Raw genomic sequence first — 23,355 nt, forward strand, 5'->3', positions numbered from 1 at the left:
TTTTTGACACTGAGAAAGGGAGAGGAAGCCTCATCAGAGGCTCTGCCCTCTGCCACCCTGGCTCTTACTGAGTTTCACCTGCCCAGCAGCAGCTTAATCAGCCCTTATCAAGCTTCTTCCTTCCCTTCCCACCCACTCTACTCTTTTCTGCCAGCTTCTAGCGAAGCAGAAAGCAGGGCACCCTCCTGTCAATGCCTTCCCAATTTTCCCTTGTTGCCAGCTTCATTTCCCCTGCAGACTACTCAGGGTTGGGAGGCATTCTGAGGGCTGGTGAAGCAGCAAAGCCGCATGCCAAAGTGGAATGGCTAGAAAGGTGTAGAGGTCAGCATCTAAATAGACCACAATGAAGTACAGCGAAGACTTAAGCAGAGTGATTGTGCTTGACCGAAAGGGCTAGTGGTTTGAATGCCACTTTGAATGAGCAGGTGAGGCATGGGATAGCATGAAGGCCTCTTCTATACTCATCTTCCTAGGGGCACAAGTAAATATGACACACAGCCAAACTGAGAACCTGTTCTTAACATGTCCACACACCCAAGAGCAGAAGGCATTCATAGTTAAATCACATTTCCCTCTACCTCAGGCATTTTTACCTAGTTAGCAGTCATAGCCTTCAACACCAGTGAGCAGAGAGCACCCTGACACAAGCACTGTTGAGTGCTATGACCACTTTGCAGAAAGCACTGTGCACAACATTGCCAAAAAAACTTGTTCTTCAGTATTCCAGTCCTGATGCAAAAGCACCTGACTTCTTCGTAGGCCTTGTGCATGGCAGAACAGGCACTCCTAATTCAAAAGGCACCAAAGATATCTGTTTGCACCTTGCCTCCCATCTTGTCATCAAATGACCAGATGCACCTCCCTTTCCACTACCTATGTGGGAAGATCATGGCTAAACCAGGCACAGGCTCCACTGTTGTTCCAGAATGACCTATGCTCTACGGGTTATATAGTATTTCCCACACGGCAGATGAGCATGCAAATGCAGCAAATCATTTTCTTCTTTGGAGTGTGATCACTAAGTAACTGTAGTACCAACAGCAGCGTGTGTAATCATGACAATACCGTTACAGCTCTCACATTGCATACTTGCACAAAAGCTTTAACTGCCAACTTGCGCTACCGAGCTAATGCGAATCACCGCCAGGTAAACCACTTCTGAAGGCAGCAGCGCAGTCACGGGTGCGCTGCGGAAGTGCTCCCTCCGCCCCGGCGTTTCCAGCGCAGACCGCACACGCACTGCGCGCACGCCGCCCGGCTGTAACGCGCCGCGCCGCGCCGCGCCGCCGCCTAACGGCCCCGCGCGGCCGCGCCCCTCGCGCCGCCGCCGTTCACAACGACCGCCCGGCCTCGCCCCGCGCGCACGCGCACAACCCGCCGGCGCCTCGCGCCCAACCGCCGCTCCGCCCCCGCCTCGCCGGCCTCCGCCCGGAGGCGGGGCCTGAGGGCGCGGCGCGGCGGCCGTTGCGTGTCCTCGTGACTTCCGGTGCGGCCCGCGGCGCGGCGGAGCGCAACGGTTTCGAGTCGCGCCCGAGCGACGGGATGGAGAAGCTGCGGCGGGTGCTGAGCGGGCAGGACGACGAGGAGCAGGGCCTGACGGCGCAGGTACCGCTCTGCTCTCTCCATCCCCAGGGCCTCAGTGGCTGCTGCCGCCCCGGAGCCGCCCGCCCGTAACCGCCGCCGAGCTGAGGCGCACGGGGCCCGTGGAGGTCGCGCGTCTCCCTCCCACCCCCACGGTGTGTGTGTGTACGGGGCTGTGGGGCCCGGGGGGCCGGCCTCGCTGCCGAGGGGGGCTTGCTGAAGCCTCGCTGCGCGGGCCCGGGCTAGTGTCCGCTCCCTCAGCGAGCGGCCTCCCCTCGTCCCCCTGCCCGTGGGGTAGGTGTTTGGTACAGGCGTCTGTGCGTGTGGGTCTGTCATACGCGCATTATGTCTGAACCTGGGGGAGAAGGCGACGCAAAGGGGAGACCAGAGGTTGCTGCGGGCACCGGGACGGTGGTGGGGCAAGCTCTGCTGGGGAGTAGGAGTCCCGTTTGGGTGCTGACTTGATGGGGCGCAATGGGCGATGGCGGCTTTGGCGAGGTTTTGCAGTGAGAAGTTTTTTGCCGTGTTGGTGGTTTGGGAATCTTCGGTTTCGTTTTCTGCATCCTGGTCCCGGTTATCAGGGTCTCATTGTGTTGGTTGTTTCTTCCTTCTGCATGGCCTTGGTAGTGGATGATCAGTTGAACGATAAATAATTTAAATTGATTTTTTTATGTGTTTCTAAACTCGCAACAGGGAAATATACTTTCTTTGGACAGTGGTAGTTTTGTATATTACTGATTTGAAGGGTTTTTTCCTCTGTACTCTTTAATACTATTAAATATTTTTATTCCTCCCCTTCTCCTCTGGAATCTTCCTCAGTTATTAATGCATTTGAGTACCTTATTTCTGGGATTTCACTTCCAGGTTGAAGCAGTTCTGAGCATGCTCTTAAAGAACCTTGTTCTTTAACTATTACACGCTTTATGCAGTCAACTGTCTGTTATCTGCTGTGACTGCTGGCTGAAGTGCCCCCTGTTGCGGAGCATCTTGATACTTTCTGCAACAGGATTCTGGAATGTGGTGGATGAAACTGGGCTGTAGAGCAAGCTGGATCTGGACTACAGCTAATAAACGCTGCTGGGCCATCACAGCTTTAGTGTAGTTGGTGTCTATGACATGCTACTAGTTCCAGCAGCATGGTGCTGATGTGCCTCATTTGGCTTTGCACAGTTGCTGCTGGTCTGCAAGGTTCTTATTTTGGAATCGACATCTTTTAGTGTGAAGATTAACAGGAAAACAAGTCCTTAATCTGCTATTTACAGGCCCATTTCATATGGAGCACAAATAGTGAAGAAGAGACTTGATGTGTGATGTTTGTTTCAAGGCAGTGATCAACATGCATGCTTAAACATTGACTAGTTTTCATTTGAAATGTATATGCTCAGAAAGAAGGAACTGAGACTGTCAGTTGTTAAATGTTAGTTACTAAGTAGTGAAGCTATTTGTAGTTTGATTATTGTGTGTAGTGATGTTGTTATAGCCTTAGAAGACTTTAAATAGCAAGCATACATACACATTTAAAAGCTATCCTGTATGGTATAGAAGCAAACATGGAAACTCAATATGCCTTTGGCATAGTGCAGAAAGAACTTTAAGCAGAGAAGCTGAATCAGAAAGATCTGCTTAAAAGTAGTAAGTATGTACCCAGTCAAGAAGAAATTTATGTGTTTATTTAGGTTATGCAGTCTGTATTGTACATTTCCCTCAAAACATGTATGTATTTGCTAGAACATTGGATAATAAGCCTCTTATTAATGGGAAACTCATAGCCCTTTCTTAGGGATCGGTGATAGTTGTGTAGTAGCCATCATATGTTTTACATTTATAGGTGTTCTCTGTTCTACTCATTCTGGATTTTTGTAGAACCTTTGCCATGACATCAGCAGTAATTTTTGTTAAATGAAATAGAAGAAAAGTTTATAGTGAGCCAAATGTGTGATGATTTAATGAAATCTTCCTGCAATTTTTAAACTCTTCAGATGGTTAGCTGTTGGTGTGGTGATAAGAAAGGAATATAAAATGCCATATGTCTACCAGCTTGGTGAGTTGCTGTAAAGATCACATGCTTTGACTTCTTAACTTAATATCACCTGCAACACCAAGATGGCAGTTTTCCTGCACAGAGATGTTTCTGGAGTCTAATTCTGTTTTAAAAACAGATAAAATACTTCAAATTTTCATAATGAAATCAGTTATTGTGGAGCCTGAACTTAACAGGATTAATATCATCAAACCATCTGTTTCCACTAAAAACTATTTTTAAATAAAATAATGTGTTTTTATTAACATCTATGAAAGCACATTAAGAGCTGGATCCTGCAACTCTACTGAACATCTCTTTGGAATTGAGTTTTCTCAGTTACTTAAATTTGCTGTCAAGGAAAAAAATAATTAACTGCTAGAATCTTCTGTAGATCTAGAAAAGATGGTTTTTTTAATTTTCCCTCATGAAAACTTTTGTAAGGTTATTAATTTAAAGGAGGAAGGGAGCCTAGGTAGATGGTCAGCAATGCAAGGAATGTTCTTGGTGAAAGGCAGCTTTGCAGGTTATTGTTTGTTTGATAATAATTATTGAGATTCCATAGTAAGCGTCTGCTATTCAGTAGAGATACAGTTTTCTGTCACTTGCAACTTGTGTATCAAACTATTGCAAGACCATTCCTTATGTTTTGGGAAGTTTACCTTCCTGATCCCAGTTTCTACTTCGGATTTCATCTTGATTCCTGAATGCTCTTGGTCATTTCTTTGCTCTAATATTTTCTTGTGAATAAAAATCTTGGCTGCTTGTTCGGGAGTTTGGCATGAAAACCTAGCTGTAGAAAACCGAGAGTTTGCTGATTTTTTTTTTTTCTATTTTTTTTTCAATTGCTTAGAAACAAGCTGCTAAGTGGCATAGCAAGAAGGGTAGATTTTATGGGAATTCCCTCCCTTCTTCCCACCTCACGTCACAGCTCTTCTTGGGAATCTTTCCCCAGATGTTGAATCTATATTGCAATTTTGTCAATTTTGCTGAGTAAAAGCTATGGCTAATTAAAATACTGTAGAGTTGTGCCAACAATTTTTATCTGAAATCGAGGATGAGCTGTATGTCCAATGTCAGACAATACTAGAAAAATAGGCGAATCATCCTTATTTTGTTGACTGTTTTTGTGGTAAACGCAGCTTAGACTTCTTAACTTTTTCTTAGGTTTTTTAGTTCATAGTCTCTGTTGAATTGAGTTGTGAGGAAACTAAGCTTCTGTTACTTTTCCTGACTGTCTCACTGCCCCTACTTTAGATATTTTTGCTCTTGTAGACATGGCAGGATAGGGGATTGGTCAGTTCCTCAGCTTTTACAGGTTGTAGCCTGGCATTTTAACACAAGCTGAAATCTGTATTTTAAATTTTTGAATTAAGTACTTTTGTTCTATTTCTGCTACAAGGTGCCTCTCCACAAGGGTGAAGCAGATATCTCAAGAAGGTATTCGCTTCCATTGCTTTCGCCAAATCAAATGCATCAGGGCTTAAGAAAATGCAGTTGAGAAACTGAAGTTCCACAGTTTCAGTTGTGGCATTAACTTGGTTCATCTTTATCTTAAATACTAATGGTATCAGGAATGGTTGGAGGATCAGAGTTCATTTTAATGCCAGTTGTCGTCTTTAGTTTTATCGTTACAGTGAATAATGTATTGCTGAGGTTTGTCAGCCCTTGATCGTGTTGCTGCTTATCTTCCTGCAGTTCATGTACACATGACGTTGCCAATCCAAGCTTTTAAGAATTAAATCTATAAAATGTATTAAACTAGTTTTTAACCCGTATTTTAAATCTGACCTTTTTCCTGGGCCTTTTATGGTTCGTTTGTCTGCATCTGGGCATTTTTTCCACTAAATAATCATTGCAGGTTTAAATGAAGATGAATCTTTTTTTTTTTTAATATATATATGAAAAATTCCTTTAGAGCTATTTGAAGGAATAGATATTTCAAGAATGCTACTGTTGTTTTACTTCCAATCCCAATATTTCGTTAGCTACAATGTGTGTGGTAAAACTGAAGCATTTTGCCTTCATTCTCTCTCTTTTCCAGGAAGTGTGTGATGCGTTGGGTGTACTGATAGTTTTAGCCCACCCAGCCCTTCCTTTCTGAGCTAGAATCGAAAGTATTTTAACTACTTTTGAGTACACATGGTTAATTGCATGAATAGATATAGCTAAAAGCATGCTTCAAATGTACGTCTTCAGTTATGTACAATCAGCTCTTCCTCCACTCCCCATCCATACAGACATTCATGAATATGGTTTTCAAATATGGTTTCAAATACTAAACCATCTTTCAGTTACTATTTTTGTCTATTTCTTTAATGCTTACATAAGGATAAAGAGTTGGACCCAATGAGGTAAGTTGCATCCTCAGTCCTTTGGAAAGTTTGGTCTTAGTGTCTGAGCAGAGAGAGGGGAAAAGAAAAATTAATACTATATTGTATTCTGACACTGTGTTCAGTGAGTATGCAAATGCAAAAGACTTCTTAGTACGCTGATTCTGTGCCCTCAAATATTTCATATATTTAATTTAATAAGGTTGGTAGGGTTTTTTTTTTTTTGTAAGTAGAAAGAAGTAGAGTGAGCTGTTTTTTGAAGCACATTTGGATACTGATTCATCAGAGCCCATAAATGTTTGTAGTATGTGGCCCCTTTGATTAAACTGGATACGGATTCTTTATTTCTACAGATTTGATGTTATTCTAAGCAGTAACCATGTTTTATTCACTTGCTTACCACTATCTGAAGGAAATGTTTCTGAAGAGAATGGGAGAAACATCTGGTTTTCTGGTTGGAGAAGCTCTGCTGTTGTATATTTGATTAATAATACTCAATTGAAAATAGCTGTAGAATAGATAACAGGAACAGAAATGAGAGGTCGAATTTGCTTATGTGATTGAAATAAAATGAAAAGTTAGCTTTTACAATTACCTTAGGTAAATTGAAGCAACAGTCTACTTGACAGACTAGCTTAGAACAAAGAGTGTATTTAATTCTAGTGACTTGGAGAAAGCTGAAATGCACAGCGTGACTGGGAAGGAAGAAAAAAAAAATGAGCAGATCTAACAAGTCACTGCTGTTAAAAGGAGTTGTTCTGGTGTGAACCATGCCTCTTCCCTTGCACTACAGCTTTTCTAAACTCTTGCTAAGCTGCTTTTGCTCATTTGTCTAGCATAGTCCTAAGTCATCAGAGGGGCAGTTGTTCTCTTCTAGCTTCAGGAGCTGAGTCACCCAGCTCATTGGAGGAGTTTGGAAGGTGCTGGAGTTACACAGGCGAAGCAGGAAGCAAACCTCTCCACAAGCAAGCTGTCAGATGAGACAAGTTATTTAATCAGTCTACACCTTCCCTCTCCCTGTAAGGAACAGTAATTGAAGCAGAATTACTTGCACTGAATATTTTTACTAGTAGGAACAGTTTTTCTATCTAGTAACAGAAAATGATAGTAATAATATTGTTAGGAATGTACAGTGCTGCATAAAGATGTTCATCAGCAAACTACTTGAAGGTCCAGTCATTTTCTTCTTTTGGAACAATTATGTGAGAATTCTCAGTTGTTGTAATTAGTTGAAGAAGTCTGTTTGATAGTGGAACAGTATTGCTCAAGTACCAGGATGTACATCCATGCATTTAGATGTTTTGTCTCGTCTTTTTGTTGTTGTTGTTGTTTTTGTAAATATCTTACCAAATTGCTAATGTAATTTCTTAAACTGGGAAGTAATTAATACACAAGCAGTCATATTTCTTAATTTGTCTTAGCCAAAAACAATTACTTTAACTTGCTTAAGTTCTTTAATAGTAAAGAAAACTTGTCCTTTAAACTGTTCAAAATTGTTTCTAATGTCTGTTCCCCCCTCCATTTTTTTTCTTTCCTTTCCCCTCTTCCTTTCAAGGTCCTTGATGCCTCAACGCTCAGCTTTGGTACTCGAGTCAAATGGTTTGCCATATGTTTTATTGCTGGCATTGTGTGTTCTATTCTAGTAAGTAAAGTTTTCTCTAGCACTTTATTAATGTTCTGTAAAGTTTAGTACTTTATTAATGTTCTGTAGCAGAACCTCATTAGTGTTAAGACTTTATACACAATTCTGTGTATGCTTATTTCCTGAACCCTGAATCTTGTATATATAAATTTAATTAGATATTAAAATGTGTAATTACCATGTAGGGGCTGCTGTTTCATAAATTATATTTTTGACCATCTTTCTTCCTTTCAAAGGAGACAAAATTGTTATTGTAGGGTAATAAAATTTCTTACTAAAGGCTTGAACACTGCCAAAATACACTAGTTTTTATGTAGTAGTCTGTGTGGTATACTAGGAAAGAGCTTCTGCTTATTACTAAATTTTATTTTCCTGCTTTCATGGAAGGAGGAAAGCCTTAAGAAACTACAGGCATTGTGCCTCACACTTGCAAATCAATAGATAATGACTGTGGTAGCGAGTTGACACTTGGAAAAGCTGCAGTGTGGTTGGTTTTGTGGTTGGCAAAGCATTTGTTCTGGTCTTGAACTTGAAAGGTTGGCAGGAGGCTCAGGTTTGCAGTTAAAAGTTAAAATCTTTTAGTTGATTCAGTCTAGCAAAGTATGCCACAGGTAACTTGTGCTACAGAGCAGTTCTTCATCTACATGTAAAGTCCCAGCAGTAGGTGAAATAAGCTTAGGTAAAGCATTTGGATTGAGGGTTAGGGGGAGAGTTGTTACTGATTTTCTTTCCTTATGTGGCCTTTTCAGTGAGGATCAGTTGAATGTCTGTTCTTCACAGAGCATGTCTTTTGATATGAGCTAGTAGGCAGCCCTTTGGCTAGTGTGCAGGTTTTGTGGTGACTGCCAGGAAGATTGCCTTGATTTGTAGTAAGTGCTGGTAATGAGGTGGAGTTGGTCTGTCATTGTCTGTGTTAGCATCTGGTTTTGCTAAAATTATTACTGCTTTGTTGTCATTTAGCATGAAATGTTTTAAAACTAAAGAGATATTTGACAAGGAGGAATAAGCATTTGTGAAGAAGCAACCTGTTTATTGTTTGAGGTAAATATTAAAGGATAGCGGCTTGATGGGATTCTCCTGCAGGCGGAAGCCTATGATTCCTTACCTAGACTTGCAGTTTGTTAAGGCTTTATGGGAGCTGGAGATAACCAGAGCTGTTGATGGTCTTATTTCAGTGATAATCCATTCAGTAAAGCAACTGGAGGTTGATATTCTTCATTCTGAATCCGTACTAAGCACAGGGCACATTCTGGCCAGGTGCCTGTTGTATAGAAGCTGCAATCCTCAAGGAGGAAGCTGAAATTTGGGTTAAAATCTATAGCTTTTAGGGTTACTTAAGTGATGTCTGAGTGACTTCCCTTCACCCTTCTCCCAGCAAGAAATGTTTCACCAGTATAATTAAGAATTTTAGTGCCCAACAGGTTAGTGTTTTAACACCAGTTTTTGGACAGATTGCAGTTGCTATTTGCTGCTGGTTTTGGGGGGCTTTAAGCATTGTACCTAGTTTGTATCATGTGGCATGAGACTTGGAGATAGCAGATCAAACACTTTCACTTGCTTCTTTTTAAAAATTTCCTCTATTCTTTTGGGGCTTGATAGATAACAGTCAAGACTCCAGTATTGTGTTTGTGGACTTTGTGTCTTGGAGAGCTCTGGAGGCAGTTCTCCTGCTAAGCTTTGCCACATGGAACTGGGAGCTTCCCACTTCCCATTTCCATTTCAGGCTGTGGATCTTTGCCTCAGTACCAAGGAGGCCCTCACAGAAATATTCAAGAAGTTCCTTGCAGGACTGTAACTGATCTTTAGATCTAATATGTCCGCAGCCAGGTAGATGTATTAATCATAGATTAGGTGGTTGGCTGACCAGTATTGCAAACAAGTGGTGTATTTTCTTTCAATTTAGTCTTCACAGAGAGTAGCCTTTGCTTGTTACAATCTTTCCTTGCCACTTTCTCTGGCTGTCTGTACTGTACTCTGTGCAAATTGATTGAAAAGATTGCCACTGAAATTGCAATTAGGTACTATGTAGCACATCACAGCAGACATCCAAAGTGTTTTGACTGTAATTTAGGCTCTGTTTCTCCCTCACCTTAAAAATAGTTTTGGTTAGAAGAAAGCAAACTTTGGGCTTTTTTTTAGTGTTTTATTGGAATTAAGAGATAAGGTGTCTTGACTAGTTCTAGAGTATTTCTTTTCAGATTCTGTATGTAATTAGATTGAGTCTAAATGATTGATTGGAGGAAAAGGATATATTGTAGATGCTAGTGTGTTTTCTTATAACATTTTCCCTTTGTGTATAATAAGTCATATATAGTAGGAGATCTTAAGAAAATTGAAACTGTCTCATAAAGACCTAAGTAAATATTGCATAGTTGTAAAAATCTATTTAGCAATATGTTAAATCAATACATTATTTAGCCAGCAGATGGCAATAGAAGCTTAATATTGGCTACTACAAATTCCTGAGAACGGTATATTGCTGGTATGTTAGAATGATATTCTTCAGAGTCTCTGAAAATAAATATGGACTGTACATTTCAAATTAGATGACTTAGCTAATTACAAACATGCAAATATTCTATCCTGTGTAGGGAACAGCATTGCTATGGCTTCCAAAGGGAATCAAACTTTTTGCAGTGTTCTATACCCTGGGAAATATTGCTGCGTTAGCCAGGTATGCTTTCTTTATTATTGATAAGAAAATACTGTCATTTTTATCTATGTTTTTACATCCTTTTACTCTAAAATGTCTATTTTGTGTATCAGCAACTTTGTATAAACAGCACTGATTTCATATTGAAATGCTAATAGCATAAAATCTTATTGTATAGCTTTAAGATAATTAAAGAATATCAGATATTCATTTGTTCTTGCCTCAGTATTATGCCTTACATGATTATTTCATAGACATCACAATTGCTGTGTGAAGGATGAATACCAAGTTTGACTGAGTGTTTTGGACTTTTTTTGCAGCTTCCTTCTGCTAGTTACAGAGGTACTTCAATTTTGCCAACAAATTGGTAGTCTGCCTACTGTAGGCATCTCTTGTTGCTAGAAGAATCTTCTTGCTTTTAACAAAGATGCTTTCCTTTTTCTTGAAAAACACTTTGAAAAAGGAGAGGTGCTGGAAATTGAATATGAGGCCAAGCAGAATCTAAAATTGTTCACTTTGCTCTCTATGCTCAGTGACACTGAGCAGTGACACTATGCTCAATTCTCTGCAATATTACCCTGTAGCAGTCAGTTAAGAAATTGCAGAATGTTTCTTCTCTGAGAAAGGAATAGCAAATATTGTTTTCCGTGGGTAACTTCAGAAGAAAACTTCTAGGACTTAAAACAATCTTGCTTCTTATGAGTCTCTGAAATGGTGAAGGAAGAGATCTTAATGAACATCAATAATGAGTCAGTTAAAGTATTCTCAGTTTTCTGTTTGTCTTCTTTCTCTTACTATCTTGGCATAGAAGAGGCATGGGACTCAACCTCTTGTATTGGCTTTTATGGGCTCTGTGACCTCAGTCAAGTCACTGAACTCCTGAGCCAAAGTAGACTTACTGTATTAAAATTTGGACAATATGACATTAGTGTTTGAGAAATGTGGTAGTGTACTGCTTTTCCTCAACTAATTTGTTTGGAGACATTTTTTTCCCCCTAGAATAGAGTCTATCATTTTGCCTAACTAATGCATCCCTCATTAAATGATGAAAAAAATATTGGAGATTAAGTCTTCCCTTTCTATCCCAGTATGTGTGCCTTTTTTCTGTGTGCGTGTGTGTGGGTTTTCATACAGGATGTAGGTGTTTTTTTTTTCCTAGTACCTCAGGATGTGCTTTCACTGCTTCAAATAAAATTAAACTCACTACTAATCAGCAAATTTAGTCCTCAGTGAACCAAGAGGAAAGCTTTTACGGAATGGGATTTCTTTTTAGGAGAATGATGAAAATAACCTTTAGTCTGGGCTCCAAGTAGAATTAGAAATAAAAAGAAGCACCCTTCCCTTTCAGTTGTCACCTTACATATCGTCAGCTGGCACATGTTTGGAAAACAGTAGGAAATGACAATAAAACCTCAGGCTGACAAGGAGACTTTGACTTTCATGTTTGTTTGCAAGTGTGGATTTAAAACAAAAATGCCATTACCATTCCTAGTATATAATCTGTTTTTACTATAAATTTCTAGCCACAAACATGAAAAGTGATGCTTATTTGATCCTTCTCCAGGCCTATGGACAATTTCCTATGAAACATCTTTTATATAAGAAATACCCTGTGTAAATGGAGAACCCCTAGATTTTTGTTTCAGCCTTTCTGCTCCCTATGGATTCTCTCACATCTCTGAGGATGTTCTTGTTGCAGTGTCTAGCCCTCAATGCTAGTCAGGCAAGCATCAATTCATTTTGTTTTCTATAGTTCTGCCTTTTTTGTGTGGCCTGAACCTCCCTATCTTTTTCCACCATGTTGTTATCCCTATCCCTACCCTAGCTGACTATTATTTACTTCCAGTTCTTCAGGTCTCTTAAAGTCTTTCTCAATAATTTAATTTTATGGCTGAACAGCCAAGATAAGAACATTGAGAAAAGTTTGTTTGGATTGAACTGAATTTAAAATGTTTTTTCCTGTTAAACTGGGAAAACACTTTTTTTAATTTATGGATTTCTGTGGATGGTCTGTTTACGTTCCTTAGATAAGGAGAAGGAGATATATTCACAAAGCTGCTAGTAGGAGAGCATACAGTATGAGGGATTATGGTTCAATCTCTTCTTTGGGAGGTTTATCCACATATTTTTTCCATTCTAGAAGGTGCTTGGTTTTGGGAGAGAGTTCTCGTTCCCTAAATTACTCTGTTTCACTTCATAAAAATTACCTAGGAGAGGGTTGAATTTAGGTTTCCAACTCCACAGTGAAGCATTCAGACCACAAGGCTAGAATCATTCTCACTCTATTACTAAATATGTTCTGCAAAGTAGTGGCTTCAGCAAGAGGTTTGGAGGAGACCGGTATTATGTCCTTGAAGCTACAATAGTTATTGCTTTGAGTGTGAATTCTTGGCTCACAGAGCCTTGATTAGAAGGGACATATGGAGATCATCTGGCCCAACTGACCCTGCTCAAACAGCGTTACCTGGAGCAGGTTGCCAAGGACCATGTTTAGTTTGGTTTTGAATAACTCCAAGGATGGAGACTCTGCATCCTTTTTGAACACTGTAACAGGTTGCCCAATGACCTTCACAGTGAAAAAGTTTTCCTCCATTTGAATGGAATTTGCTGTGTTTCAGTTTGTGCCCAGTGCCTTTTGTGCTGTTACTGGGCACCACGGAGAAGAGCCTGGCTGTGTCTTCTTTACACCCTCCCATCATGTATTCACGAACACTGATAAGATCACTCCTGCCTTGTTTTGCAGGCTGTACAACCCCAGCAATCTCAGCCTCCCCTTGTGTGTCAAATGCTTCTATCCGTTAATCATCTTTGTGGCCTTTCACTGGACTCGATCCACTATGCCCATGTCTTTTATGTACTGAAAAACCCCAATTTAGACTCGGCGCTCCAGGTGTGGCCTCACCAGAGTAAGGTTCATCTCCTTCAACCCACTTGTAAAGCTCTTCATAATACAGCCCAGGAGGCTGTTGGCTGCCTTTGCCACAAGGGCATGTTGTTCATCCATGTCCGGCTTGTCCATCAGGGACCCCCAGATCCATCTCTGCAAAGCTAGTTTCCAGCAGGCCAGCCCCTAGACTGTACTAGTGCATGGGGTTATTCCTCCTCAAGTGGAAGACTTTGCATTTCCCTTTGAATTTAGTAAGGTTCCTCTCTACGTATTTCTCCAGCCTACCGAGGTCCCCCTGAATGGTAGGGCAACCATGTGGTGTATCAGCCACTCCTCCCAGATTTTGTGCCATCAGCAAACTTGCTGAGAGTGCACTCTGTCCTGACATCTGGCTCATTAATGAAAATATTAAAACAAGATTGGCTCCAATATCAACCTCTTGGGGTACCACTAGTGTCTGACCTCCAGTTGGATTTGGTGCTGCTGATACAACCCTCTGAGCCTGGCACTTTTGACAGTTTTCAGTCCTCTTTGCTGTCTTTTTTTTTTTTTTTTTTTTTTAGCCTGTAATTCATTACCCTGTCTTTGAGAATGCTAGAGGAGACAGTCTGAAGCCTTACTAAAAATAAACAACATTCACTGCTTTCCCCTCATCCACCAAGCCTATCATCTCGTTGCTAAAGGGTATCAGGTTGGTTAAGTATGGTTTCCCATTCACAAATCCGTGCTAAATGCTCCTGGTCACTTACCCTCCCTTACGTATCTAGAGGTCTGTGGTTCACTGGATTCTTCTTGCCTTTCTTGAGGATAGGGGGCACCTTGAAGACACCAGTAAAGACTGAGGCAAAGGAGGTATTCAGTACCTCAGCTTTTTCCATGTCCTTTGTCACCAGGTACCCTGCCCCATTCAGCAGCAGACCTGTATTTCCCCTAGCCTTCTGTTTGCTGCTTCTGTATTTACAGAAGCCTTTCTGGTTGCTCTTCATATCCCTTGCCTGCATCAACCCCAGATGGGCTTTAGCTTTCCTAACCCCATGCATGCCCCCTGTATGCTGAGATGGTGTGTCTTTATTCCTCCTGGGTCACCTGTCCCTGCTTCCACCTTGTGTATACTTTCTTTCTCTCTTTCTGTTTAGTCAGGAGCTCTTGTTCATTCCTGCAGGCCTCCTGCTGCCTTTGCTTGATTTCCTGCTTGTTGGGATGGACAGTTCTTGAGCTTGGAGGAGCTGATCCTTGAAAATCAGCCAGCTGTCTTGGACCCCTCTTCCTTCCAGATTATGTTCATGGGATTCTTCCGAGCAGATTCCTGAGCAGACCAAAGTCTACTGTCCTGCTCACATCTTCAGGTTTGCATGAACAGGCAGGGCCCAGAGTTGCTGATTATTTTCATTTTTCCTTCATATAACTACACAGTAAAGGAAAGCTGGAAGATTCAATGCAGACTGTTGTTTTTTGTTGTTCTTGTGCTTGATTGCTTGCTGAATTTGGGCAAAGAGTTAGAGCCCCTCTGTAATCATGACTGTAGTTACTTGCAAGCTACCTGGATAGGAAATTTAAGTGGAAGTTTTCTACAGATATTTAGTGTTAGGATTCATTTGGCAAGTCAGTTTTAAAAACAGTGTCAAAATGAAATTTACTAGACTTTAAATTGATATCCCTATGCTATAACTAGTAATGCTTTCAAAGGACATAATCAAGTGTGACTCAATACATACAGTCTTCCAAGGACCTATTATACTACAGGCGTCTGTCACTGAACACTGAAGTGCCTTTCTTAGCTTGTATAGTGATCTAACTGCTGGAAAACTGGTTAATTACCTGTTGTCATCTTTTGCAAAGTTTTTTTGAAGCAACTTACTCTTCGGTTTATTTGTCCCTAATAGTACCTGTTTCCTGATGGGGCCCCTGAAACAATTGAAGGCAATGTTTGAGCCAACGAGGTTAATAGCTACAAGTGTGATGCTGGTAAAGTACATTCTACTATCTTTTCTCTACTTCCTCATGTTGAAAAGCTTTTCATTTAGTTTTAAAGCTAAACTTGAGGCCTTACTAGAGGGATAATATTTCTCAATCCCCGTCTTGTTTATACTGAATGATAATAGTCAAGCTGATAGCTACGTATATTAAGATTACCTAATTCCTTCCTGTGAGCCTGTGGTTTGTGTTGGTTATGCTTTTGTTAACCTAATCATTTGGAGTAAAATCTTCCTTGCTAAATATTTCTTACTAAATGTTAGGATTAAGCTGATTGGTTTTTAATTTGTTTTCTAAAATGATTTCTTCAAGAACAGGGTTGCAGGAAGACTTTAAACCTCTTGTCCAAATAGGTGGTGACCGAGTCAAGTTGTTTGTCGGTTACAGCTCTGTCTGTGTAGCTTAGTGGTTCAGCACTTTCAGAGCAATGGGAAAAACTGTGTCTCCCCCAAAATCCAGGAAACCACCTGTTCAATTTCATGTTTCTCCATTGTCAGGTCCTTGGCTCTTCACTTCTGAGACCATCATTTTCTTTGCCAGAGGGAAGGAAAAACTCTCCCCCCTGCCTTCTTACAATCCCTATCCAAAAACTCTCTAGTTAAAAGGAAAAAAAAAAAGTGTCTTCCCATGTTGCTTTCCATATTTTGTATTACTTTTTTTTTGTTCTTTTTAATTTCTCTCAGCTTTTTTTTTTTTTTTTTTGAAGTTTAGTTGAGTGTTTTATTCTCTCTGTCATATAGCTTCCTTTTCTAATTGATTCCAGCCTGCATGGATAAGAAGCCCTTTATGAACTTTTTCTCGACTGCTGCCATGTGGATTGTATATTCTCTTCTCACAAACCCAGATGAAAAAAATATGACAGTCTTCTCATTTAGGAAGCTCGTGTTTTGCCACTTTCTTTGGAGAGGTCTCTTGATCCTTGCTGGGACTCTGAACTTTGTTAAAATGTAACTTTTTGCTATCCGTGGCAAATTTGACTAAGTTGGCAGTCCTAGGAAAGTTAAGTTTCGTACATATGGAGTAAAAAGAATATCTCCTATTCTCTAGAAGCTCTGTTTCTAGAAGCAAACACAGCACTTAGAGCTCTCCGGCCTTTTGCTGGTCAAGCTGAGGGCCAAAGCCAGGCACTAAAAGAGTCAGCACAGGAACTATTTTCTGTGTTATCCTACAGCCATCATTCATTGTGCACAGAGAGTGTACCATAGAAAATAACCTGCTTTAGCTATGGAAGCAGGACATCTCAAGAGGAGATAAGGCAGATAGGAGGATAATAGAGTAGGCAAAAATGTTACAGTTTTACCCACTTACTTGTGCAGGTAAGGTGCCAACAAGGTAGGGAACAAGAACATTGAATGCAAGCTAAGAATATTTGGGTGGAAAATTGCAGTGATATAGAAAAGAACTAGAAACATATGAAGCAAACTTTTGGTAAATTTGGCTGTGTTCTTCACCACCCCATCAGAAAACTGTTCCAGGCCTAGTGCAGGTTGACAAGAGCAAAGGTCCTTTGGTGGCTGAGAAGAATCTGGAATTGTTATTCTTTTGAGTTGCCTTGCAGAAAGCTAGAATTGTAGGCAACTCAGGAGTTGCAAAGATGTTTGGAAAAATTCATAGTAGTCCTTTTTTTTTTCTTTCTTTTTCTCCTCAGCAAAATACCAAAATTTCCTTTTCAGTGAAAATAAAAAATTGAGGACTTAATTTTGCTTTGTTAGCTCTAATGACAGATGGTGAGAGCCAGGTGAAATTTAGTGAAAAAAAGAAGTTCTAAGTGGTAGTTAAGCTTGTACAAATGGTGTGATTATTTAGGCATGGTAAACTGTATCAGGGTAATGTTCCATCAAATGTTCCAAAAAAAAAAATATATAATACATTTGTGGATCTTACACGGGAGAGATTACATTGCTAGCAAAAGTCTTCATTACTTATTCTGTAAGGAAACTCCAACTTTCAGATGCTTTTGCTGTATTTTAATAGGAGACTACTATAAGGGTAGGATGTATAGGAATTCTTTTTTTTCTAAAAATCCTAAGAGATTGTATGTGCAATTTTAAGTACAGATTGCTAGCTGAGAGAAAGTATAAAAGAGCTGCATGAGTAGCTTGAATAAAGCTTCATGTGAGCTTTTTCATTGTGTATGAGACAGCTGCTCCCTAATGGGCTTTTTTTTCTTATTATTATTGGAAGATTAAAAAAACCACTGGCAGAAGTAGGGCCTGTGTCTGCCAAATGCAGTAATTGTGAATGAATGTTTTTAATAATGGGTTGCTCATCATTGTGCAAATGCCTATCTTGTCAGATACTGGTGTTGTGAATACTAGATTCAAAATGATACTGTCTACGGAACAGTGTGCTAAACAAGCAGTTCCTAGACTATCTTGTTGCATTAAAGCAAATTTTATCATCCTGGGCAACTTCTCAATAGATAAGAGCATAGAGCCGTGCTGATATGGTTACACTGCTTCTGGTTCCTGAAGTCAGTTACTGCTTCCCTTTTCTTCTAAGCACTTCTTCCAGCCTCTCTGACTGTGGAGCACATCCTTTGTGCTTTGGAAAACACTGTTCAACTTACTGATCCAGCAGTTCCTTCTAACCTCTACCATTCTGTGATTGTTTTACATCAAATTCAATATATAGTCACTGTGTGCCTACTTGTTTCATGAGTTTTTGAAAATGCTGATTACCCAATGAAATCATAAAAGCAGTGCTACAGTTGCTTTGTTATATATGTGAATATTCATTGTTTCTCCCCTCCCCACCTTCTTCCCATCTCCCCCCAGCTTTCTCTAATATTGACACTGTGTGCTGTATTCTGGGTAAGTGAGACTATTTTATTCCTCTAAATAGGCATTACAGCTCAGCTAGTTTACTGATTGTATTGTAGCTTTACAGTGCAGTTCAACTGTGAAGGAGAGATGAGTATTGTAATCTGTGGCATTTGTTTTCAACTGTCGTTGAATTTGGGTGGAGCAATGAGCAGGCTGGCTACAAAGCAAATATACTCTCCCACTGCCATGTGATGCAGATGGGAATGCAAAACCTAGAACATCAGTTCTCAGTCTGCAGACCCCTTGAGTAACAGCTAAGAAAAGCAAGTTAAAATATATTCTTATCCTGAAGTGATTTGTATTTCTGTTAGAAAATGTGTAGTGGTCCTTCAAAACCACAGATATAGAACATTAAACAGATAAGACAAAGGAAAAGAGGTGAAACTTAAAGTATCTTCAGGTATTGCAATCATTTTGATAATTCAGCTATCATTATGTATTACACAGAAGTAAATATGTAGCTGAAGTGAACTTCTGTTTCTATTTGCAGAAATAGTATTATGAACAAAAGTGGAAGTGTTAGTATTATGTGTTAAACGTTTTCAAAACTAGAGAGGACTTTCTTGGGTGCTAAGGGGATGACAGATGAAATGAAACTAGAATCAATTGTAAGAATGGGAAGGAGGGGATAATTAAGACAAGGGGCATCATCAGTTAATCAAATTTTTGTCTGAACAGGCTGTTTCACTTGCTTATAGTATAGACTGATGCAAAATAAACTAACTTGTAATATTTGTTTTGTTTTGACTTAGTGGGGTAAAAAAGGTTTGGCTCTGTTATTCTGCATATTGCAGTTCTTGGCAATGACCTGGTAAGATACTTGAAATTCATTTTCACTTCTCCCTGCCCCTGTATGCATATGATCATAAACCTCTATATATATGCACACACTTTGCGTAATGTAACTGCCCTGATGCTAGCCTGAAATAGCATGGGTGTTTTTAGCTAGGTTATATAACTTCGGCAAAATCTGTATGCAGTTATCTTGCAAAATTGTAATTCTGGATATATCCAGCAATGTATTATTCTTTGAACTCTTTTAGGCCTTCTGTATAGATTATATATGCAAACCCACAAATTCTTTATACTTAGCTTTATAAACAGCTTTATATTCTGTTATAAAAGTTACACCATGAGGTATATGTTCATATGCCCTGCTTTTGATTACCTCCCCCTTTGAGTTTTAACTAAACCTTCATTCTTAAAGTGGAAGAAATTAAATCCTGTTTCATAGGGGCTCCTCCCCCCACCCTCCCAAGAATATTCAGCAGCACTGGGGAAAGGGCAGGTGAGCATGAGGGGGATAAATTAGCACAGTAGGTACTATGAACGTCAAGGTACACCCAAGGGATACACCTGGGAGTATGTGGGCATGCAGTTTCAGAAGTTACTGACTTTTCTATGGAGATAAAGCTGATCTTACTCAGTGTCCTTAGCCCAGGTGAGTTATTTGGTACTAACTCTTAACTTGATCCAGTGTGATCACCCTTCTTGTTTGAACTTGCCCTGAGTGCAGGAGCCACATTGAACTTAGATCTGAGGACAAATAACCATTTATTCAGGATAGGGATTGTTTGGCATTGTGCTAGACCCAGGTAAATGCTTGATACTAGATAGAGGGAAGACCACTAGCCAAAGCAGTGTTCTTCGTGTTTACAGCCAGCAGATCCGTGTTATTAACTGTCCTAGAGCCTGAGCAGGAGAGGCATGAGAATAAAACATAACCTTTAGGTTTGTGGAAGCAAGTTTCAGATGATGATGGAATGTCAGCTGACAAGTGATACAATATGGCATACATTAATAATATAATTTGATGTGTATGTACATAGCTATATACACTGATTTCTAAATTAGAAAAAGCTGTCTCTGTTGTCTCGAGCATAATTTTCCCAGAAATTTCCATCGCTTTTGAATTTCATGGCAATAAGTAAATCTCACTTGTTTTTTTTAAGCTGCACTTACAAGCAATGGAAGTTATGAACTACATTAAGAAACAAACAAAGGAAACTGCAAACCAGGAAAACCTTAGCAGTACATTTAGTTCTTATCAATTCCCCCTCTTTTTTTTTTTTTTTTTTTTTTCTTCCAAGTAAGCATTAAATTGAATAAGTAATCTTGTTTGAAATTTTATTAGGACAGATTGATTTTCTTAATACTGGACTAAAGTGAAATAATTGGGCTCTAGGAAAGATGTGAAAACTCTTCCATATGTATTTTTTGCTCTTTTTCAGGTATAGTCTGTCATATATTCCTTTTGCAAGGTGAGTCTGCATAATTGCCTCCATATTAATAAAAGTCAGCAACCTTTGTGAGGGAAATTAGTCCCTAAATTCAGTATGTGGAAAAAGCATAACTTCCTCCTCTATGTTTTAATTTTTAGAAAATGACAGTTGAATTCAAAGTAATACTTAATATAGATAATAAATACAAAGTGTAATGTAGTTCTCCTCATTAAAGCTCTAATTTCTTTCTAGTTTTCTTCACTAAAAATAAATATTGTTTAATTCTCCAGTGATTTTTAAAATGGTGCAATAGTTGTTTTTACAGTACTTAAAGATAACTTAAGTCAGAGATCTGCTTAGTTAGAAGCATGCAAAAAGGGACAGTTTCAGCTGCCAACTCTGCTAATGAATTCCTCTCACTTTTAGGAAGGGCAAAAGCAATGCTTTGTGTTAATTTTCTTTTTGGCATGCTCTCTTTTTCTTTCTTTTTTTTTTAAACTATTGTGCACAAGGTAAGAAAGAAAACTAGAGAAACTACATGCAAGTAAACAAGCTTAAGAATGCATTTTTCTCTAATATTTCAGGTTAATGCAGTTTGATCTTTCTAACAGTGCATTCTTAAATGTCAGAATAAAGTGTTTCTAATATGTCCTACTTAACGAGGTTTTCCCTGGTAAACGGAAGAAAGGAATACAAAGTATTTTCTGTTTATCCTTTCATTTCATGTTCTCCTGTTGTGTTCCTGTAACCTTACAGAAAAATGTTTGTAGTACAGATTTTTATAGCTTCAGTTTTGCCATAGGAAGTATTAAGTCATAATTTAAGGTAGTTTTGTATTTTTATTTACACACACCAGCCATTAAATATATACATATTTTAATATTCTTTATACTATACTTCAAAATTACAAGTAGTATAGAAATTACACAAATACCTTAACTGACTTTTTTTCTTTTTGTAGGGATGCTGTGATTAAATGCTTCTCATCCTGTCTAGAGTAAATTACATACAAGAACCACTGTACACTTTAAAAGACCGCTTCTATTCTTCTGTGAATTCTGCTCAGAAAACTATACTTTTCTACTCCTGAAATACCTAGTGACAATTTAGCATTGTCCTTGCCTTTTGCAGTTGGGGGATTAAATCATTTTTACTAGTAACAGTTTTAAAAATAAATTGGGAGAAGTGTGTTTCTTTACACTGGATATTTTAGCGCTTTTTTTTTTTTTTTTTTTTTTAACACAGAAGTACATCTAAATACTGTGTGAAAAGTATTCTTAGAAGTATTTAAAACTGTATCCAGTAACACAGTTTAATCCTCAATGTAGGCAAGCTGCTAGAGTCTGGGTAGTATGCACAAAGATTTCATTTACGATTTTGTCTGAAACTTGCAATGTACCATTTATGTTTGCATATTCGTGTAAGCTTTTCCAAAGACAGAATTTTATAAACATTGTAAAGATTGATAAGTTATAACTCCCGGGCTGCTTTGAAATGTCTATACATGTGCTTTTTGGGAAAAGTTTAGTGAGAACATGTTAGAGTTGTTAAACTTGCTGGATTTTATTAAAAATATTTTAAACATTTTTTTTTTACTTTCAGACTTAAATACTTACTGGATAATGTATAAGTGAATAATTTGTGAAATAAATGAATTTTAAAGGTGTCTAAATTTTTTTTAATTTAGGAACCAGAGCTAGCTATTATACAGGTGGCAAGTTCCTGCATTACATTTGACTAAGTGTGAAAATAAAACATGGATATCCATATAACTATACCCCAATTTTGTTTTTAGATTTGCAGAAGTTACTTTAGAGCTTCTTTGTATTAGTATTTAGAAAACTTGCTGAGTTTGTGTGCATAAACTGATTACATGTCAAAGTGAAATACTCTAATACTTTGCCTAGCTTCAGTGAGATGTTTTCACTTCTCATTTTTTGCAGCTAAGGGCTATTAAATCATTTAGAAGCAAAGTTAAATCCTTACTGTTTGGCTAATATTGTATTACAGGAAATGTTTTAGTGCATGTTGAAAACATGCTACTTGCATTCTAAATCCTAGTTGTTTTGACTTCTTCCCCCCCCCCAAAAAAATCTTCAACTAGAAAAGAAGATAAATTTGAAAAGATGCAAGCCTTAGTGAGCCCTTCAGGAAAGAAAAACCCTGTGTTTTAGTATTCAGGATTCAGGCTGAACTGATGAATTTCAGTGCATTTCTGTTGAACCTCAGGGTATATTCTGTCATAGTAAGTCTGTGGTATGTTGCACAAAATAGCAACATCTTTTGGGGAAACTGCCTAACGGATGACTGAGATTTCTGCCATAAAGGTGTTGCTTGATTAGCAGTTTAGCTGACTAGTGAACTGCCAGTGAGGCAGTCTTTCTCCTAGTGATGCAGTTCTTAAGTAGTCCTGATACTGCAAAAGGCTCTTGGACTTGTTTGTACTGCTTGTAATCATAGCCAGAAACCACAGCCTTCCCTCTGCCTGTTATATCTCTCTGATGGTGAGGCCCTCCAGTGAATTTATTCTCGTCATCCTCATCTACTTAGCCTTCAGTTACTTTTAGTTTGCAGTTTGCATTGGAGATGAACCAGTATGTGCCTCAGTGGTGAGAGGTACAGTCATGGGAATGGCTGGTTACTCCTTCACTAGTTGCTCTTTCTCCTTGGGTTGCTGGCCATAAGGGGCCTTCAGGAGATCCCATCCCACTAGTGGGCACTACAGGACTGGGCCGTTGTTTGCCTCAGAATTTTTCTCACCTCTCCACTACTTGTTCAGGTACATGATCATCTTCACTGTAATCTTAAATTAGAACTACATTAGTCATTTTTTATTTATGCAGTAGGATAAATAACAAAGTTTACACTTTGCTATTTGATCACCAAAATGGAATGGTTCAATAAATAAAGTCTGATGTGCTTTCACATGCATTTTGTCATTTGTACATTACAATATGTTTTGTTATTTTCTCTGGAATATTTATGATTCACTTCCTTCATGTGCATCTTAAGCAGGTGTTCTCTGTTCATTCATCAGTGTCTAGTGTTTCTTCATAGTGTATGTCTGTCTGTGCTTGAGTATTTCTAAATTTCTGAGTTGATGGGTCCTCAGCACCAGATACACTCTTATGACAGGGATGCCTTGTGGAGATCCTTGTTAGCCCTGCAGGTTGCATATAGGCTATGCATCCTTTGGTATGTTTCTAGTACCCTCATTA

At 39.2% G+C, this 23,355-nt stretch overlaps 1 protein-coding gene across 1 annotated transcript; it reads left to right on the forward strand.

Annotated features, from left to right (window-relative positions):
• The first annotated feature begins 1,442 nt into the window (after positions 1-1,442).
• SFT2D1 (SFT2 domain containing 1) lies at positions 1,443-23,062 on the forward strand. The gene is made up of 8 exons (XM_062572301.1): positions 1,443-1,605; positions 7,490-7,576; positions 10,168-10,250; positions 15,000-15,081; positions 17,868-17,903; positions 18,668-18,726; positions 20,147-20,176; positions 21,099-23,062. The coding sequence occupies exons 1-8, from the start codon at positions 1,543-1,545 to the stop codon at positions 21,136-21,138; spliced, it is 480 nt and encodes a 159-aa protein (XP_062428285.1). The 5' UTR covers positions 1,443-1,542; the 3' UTR covers positions 21,139-23,062.
• Positions 23,063-23,355: the final 293 nt, after the last annotated feature.

The sequence above is a fragment of the Rhea pennata genome, chromosome 3, assembly GCF_028389875.1.
Source record: "Rhea pennata isolate bPtePen1 chromosome 3, bPtePen1.pri, whole genome shotgun sequence".
In the NCBI taxonomy this organism is placed as follows: Eukaryota; Metazoa; Chordata; class Aves; order Rheiformes; family Rheidae; genus Rhea; species Rhea pennata.

Bases quoted from the DNA above. Each gene is read 5' to 3' on its own strand.
- SFT2D1 (XM_062572301.1), top strand. From the start codon at position 1,543: ATGGAGAAGCTGCGGCGGGTGCTGAGCGGGCAGGACGACGAGGAGCAG. The intron at 1,606-7,489 runs GTACCGCTCTGC...CTTCCTTTCAAG, and splicing joins AGCAGGGCCTGACGGCGCAG to GTCCTTGATGCCTCAACGCT. The intron at 20,177-21,098 runs GTGAGTCTGCAT...TTCTTTTTGTAG, and splicing joins TCATATATTCCTTTTGCAAG to GGATGCTGTGATTAAATGCT.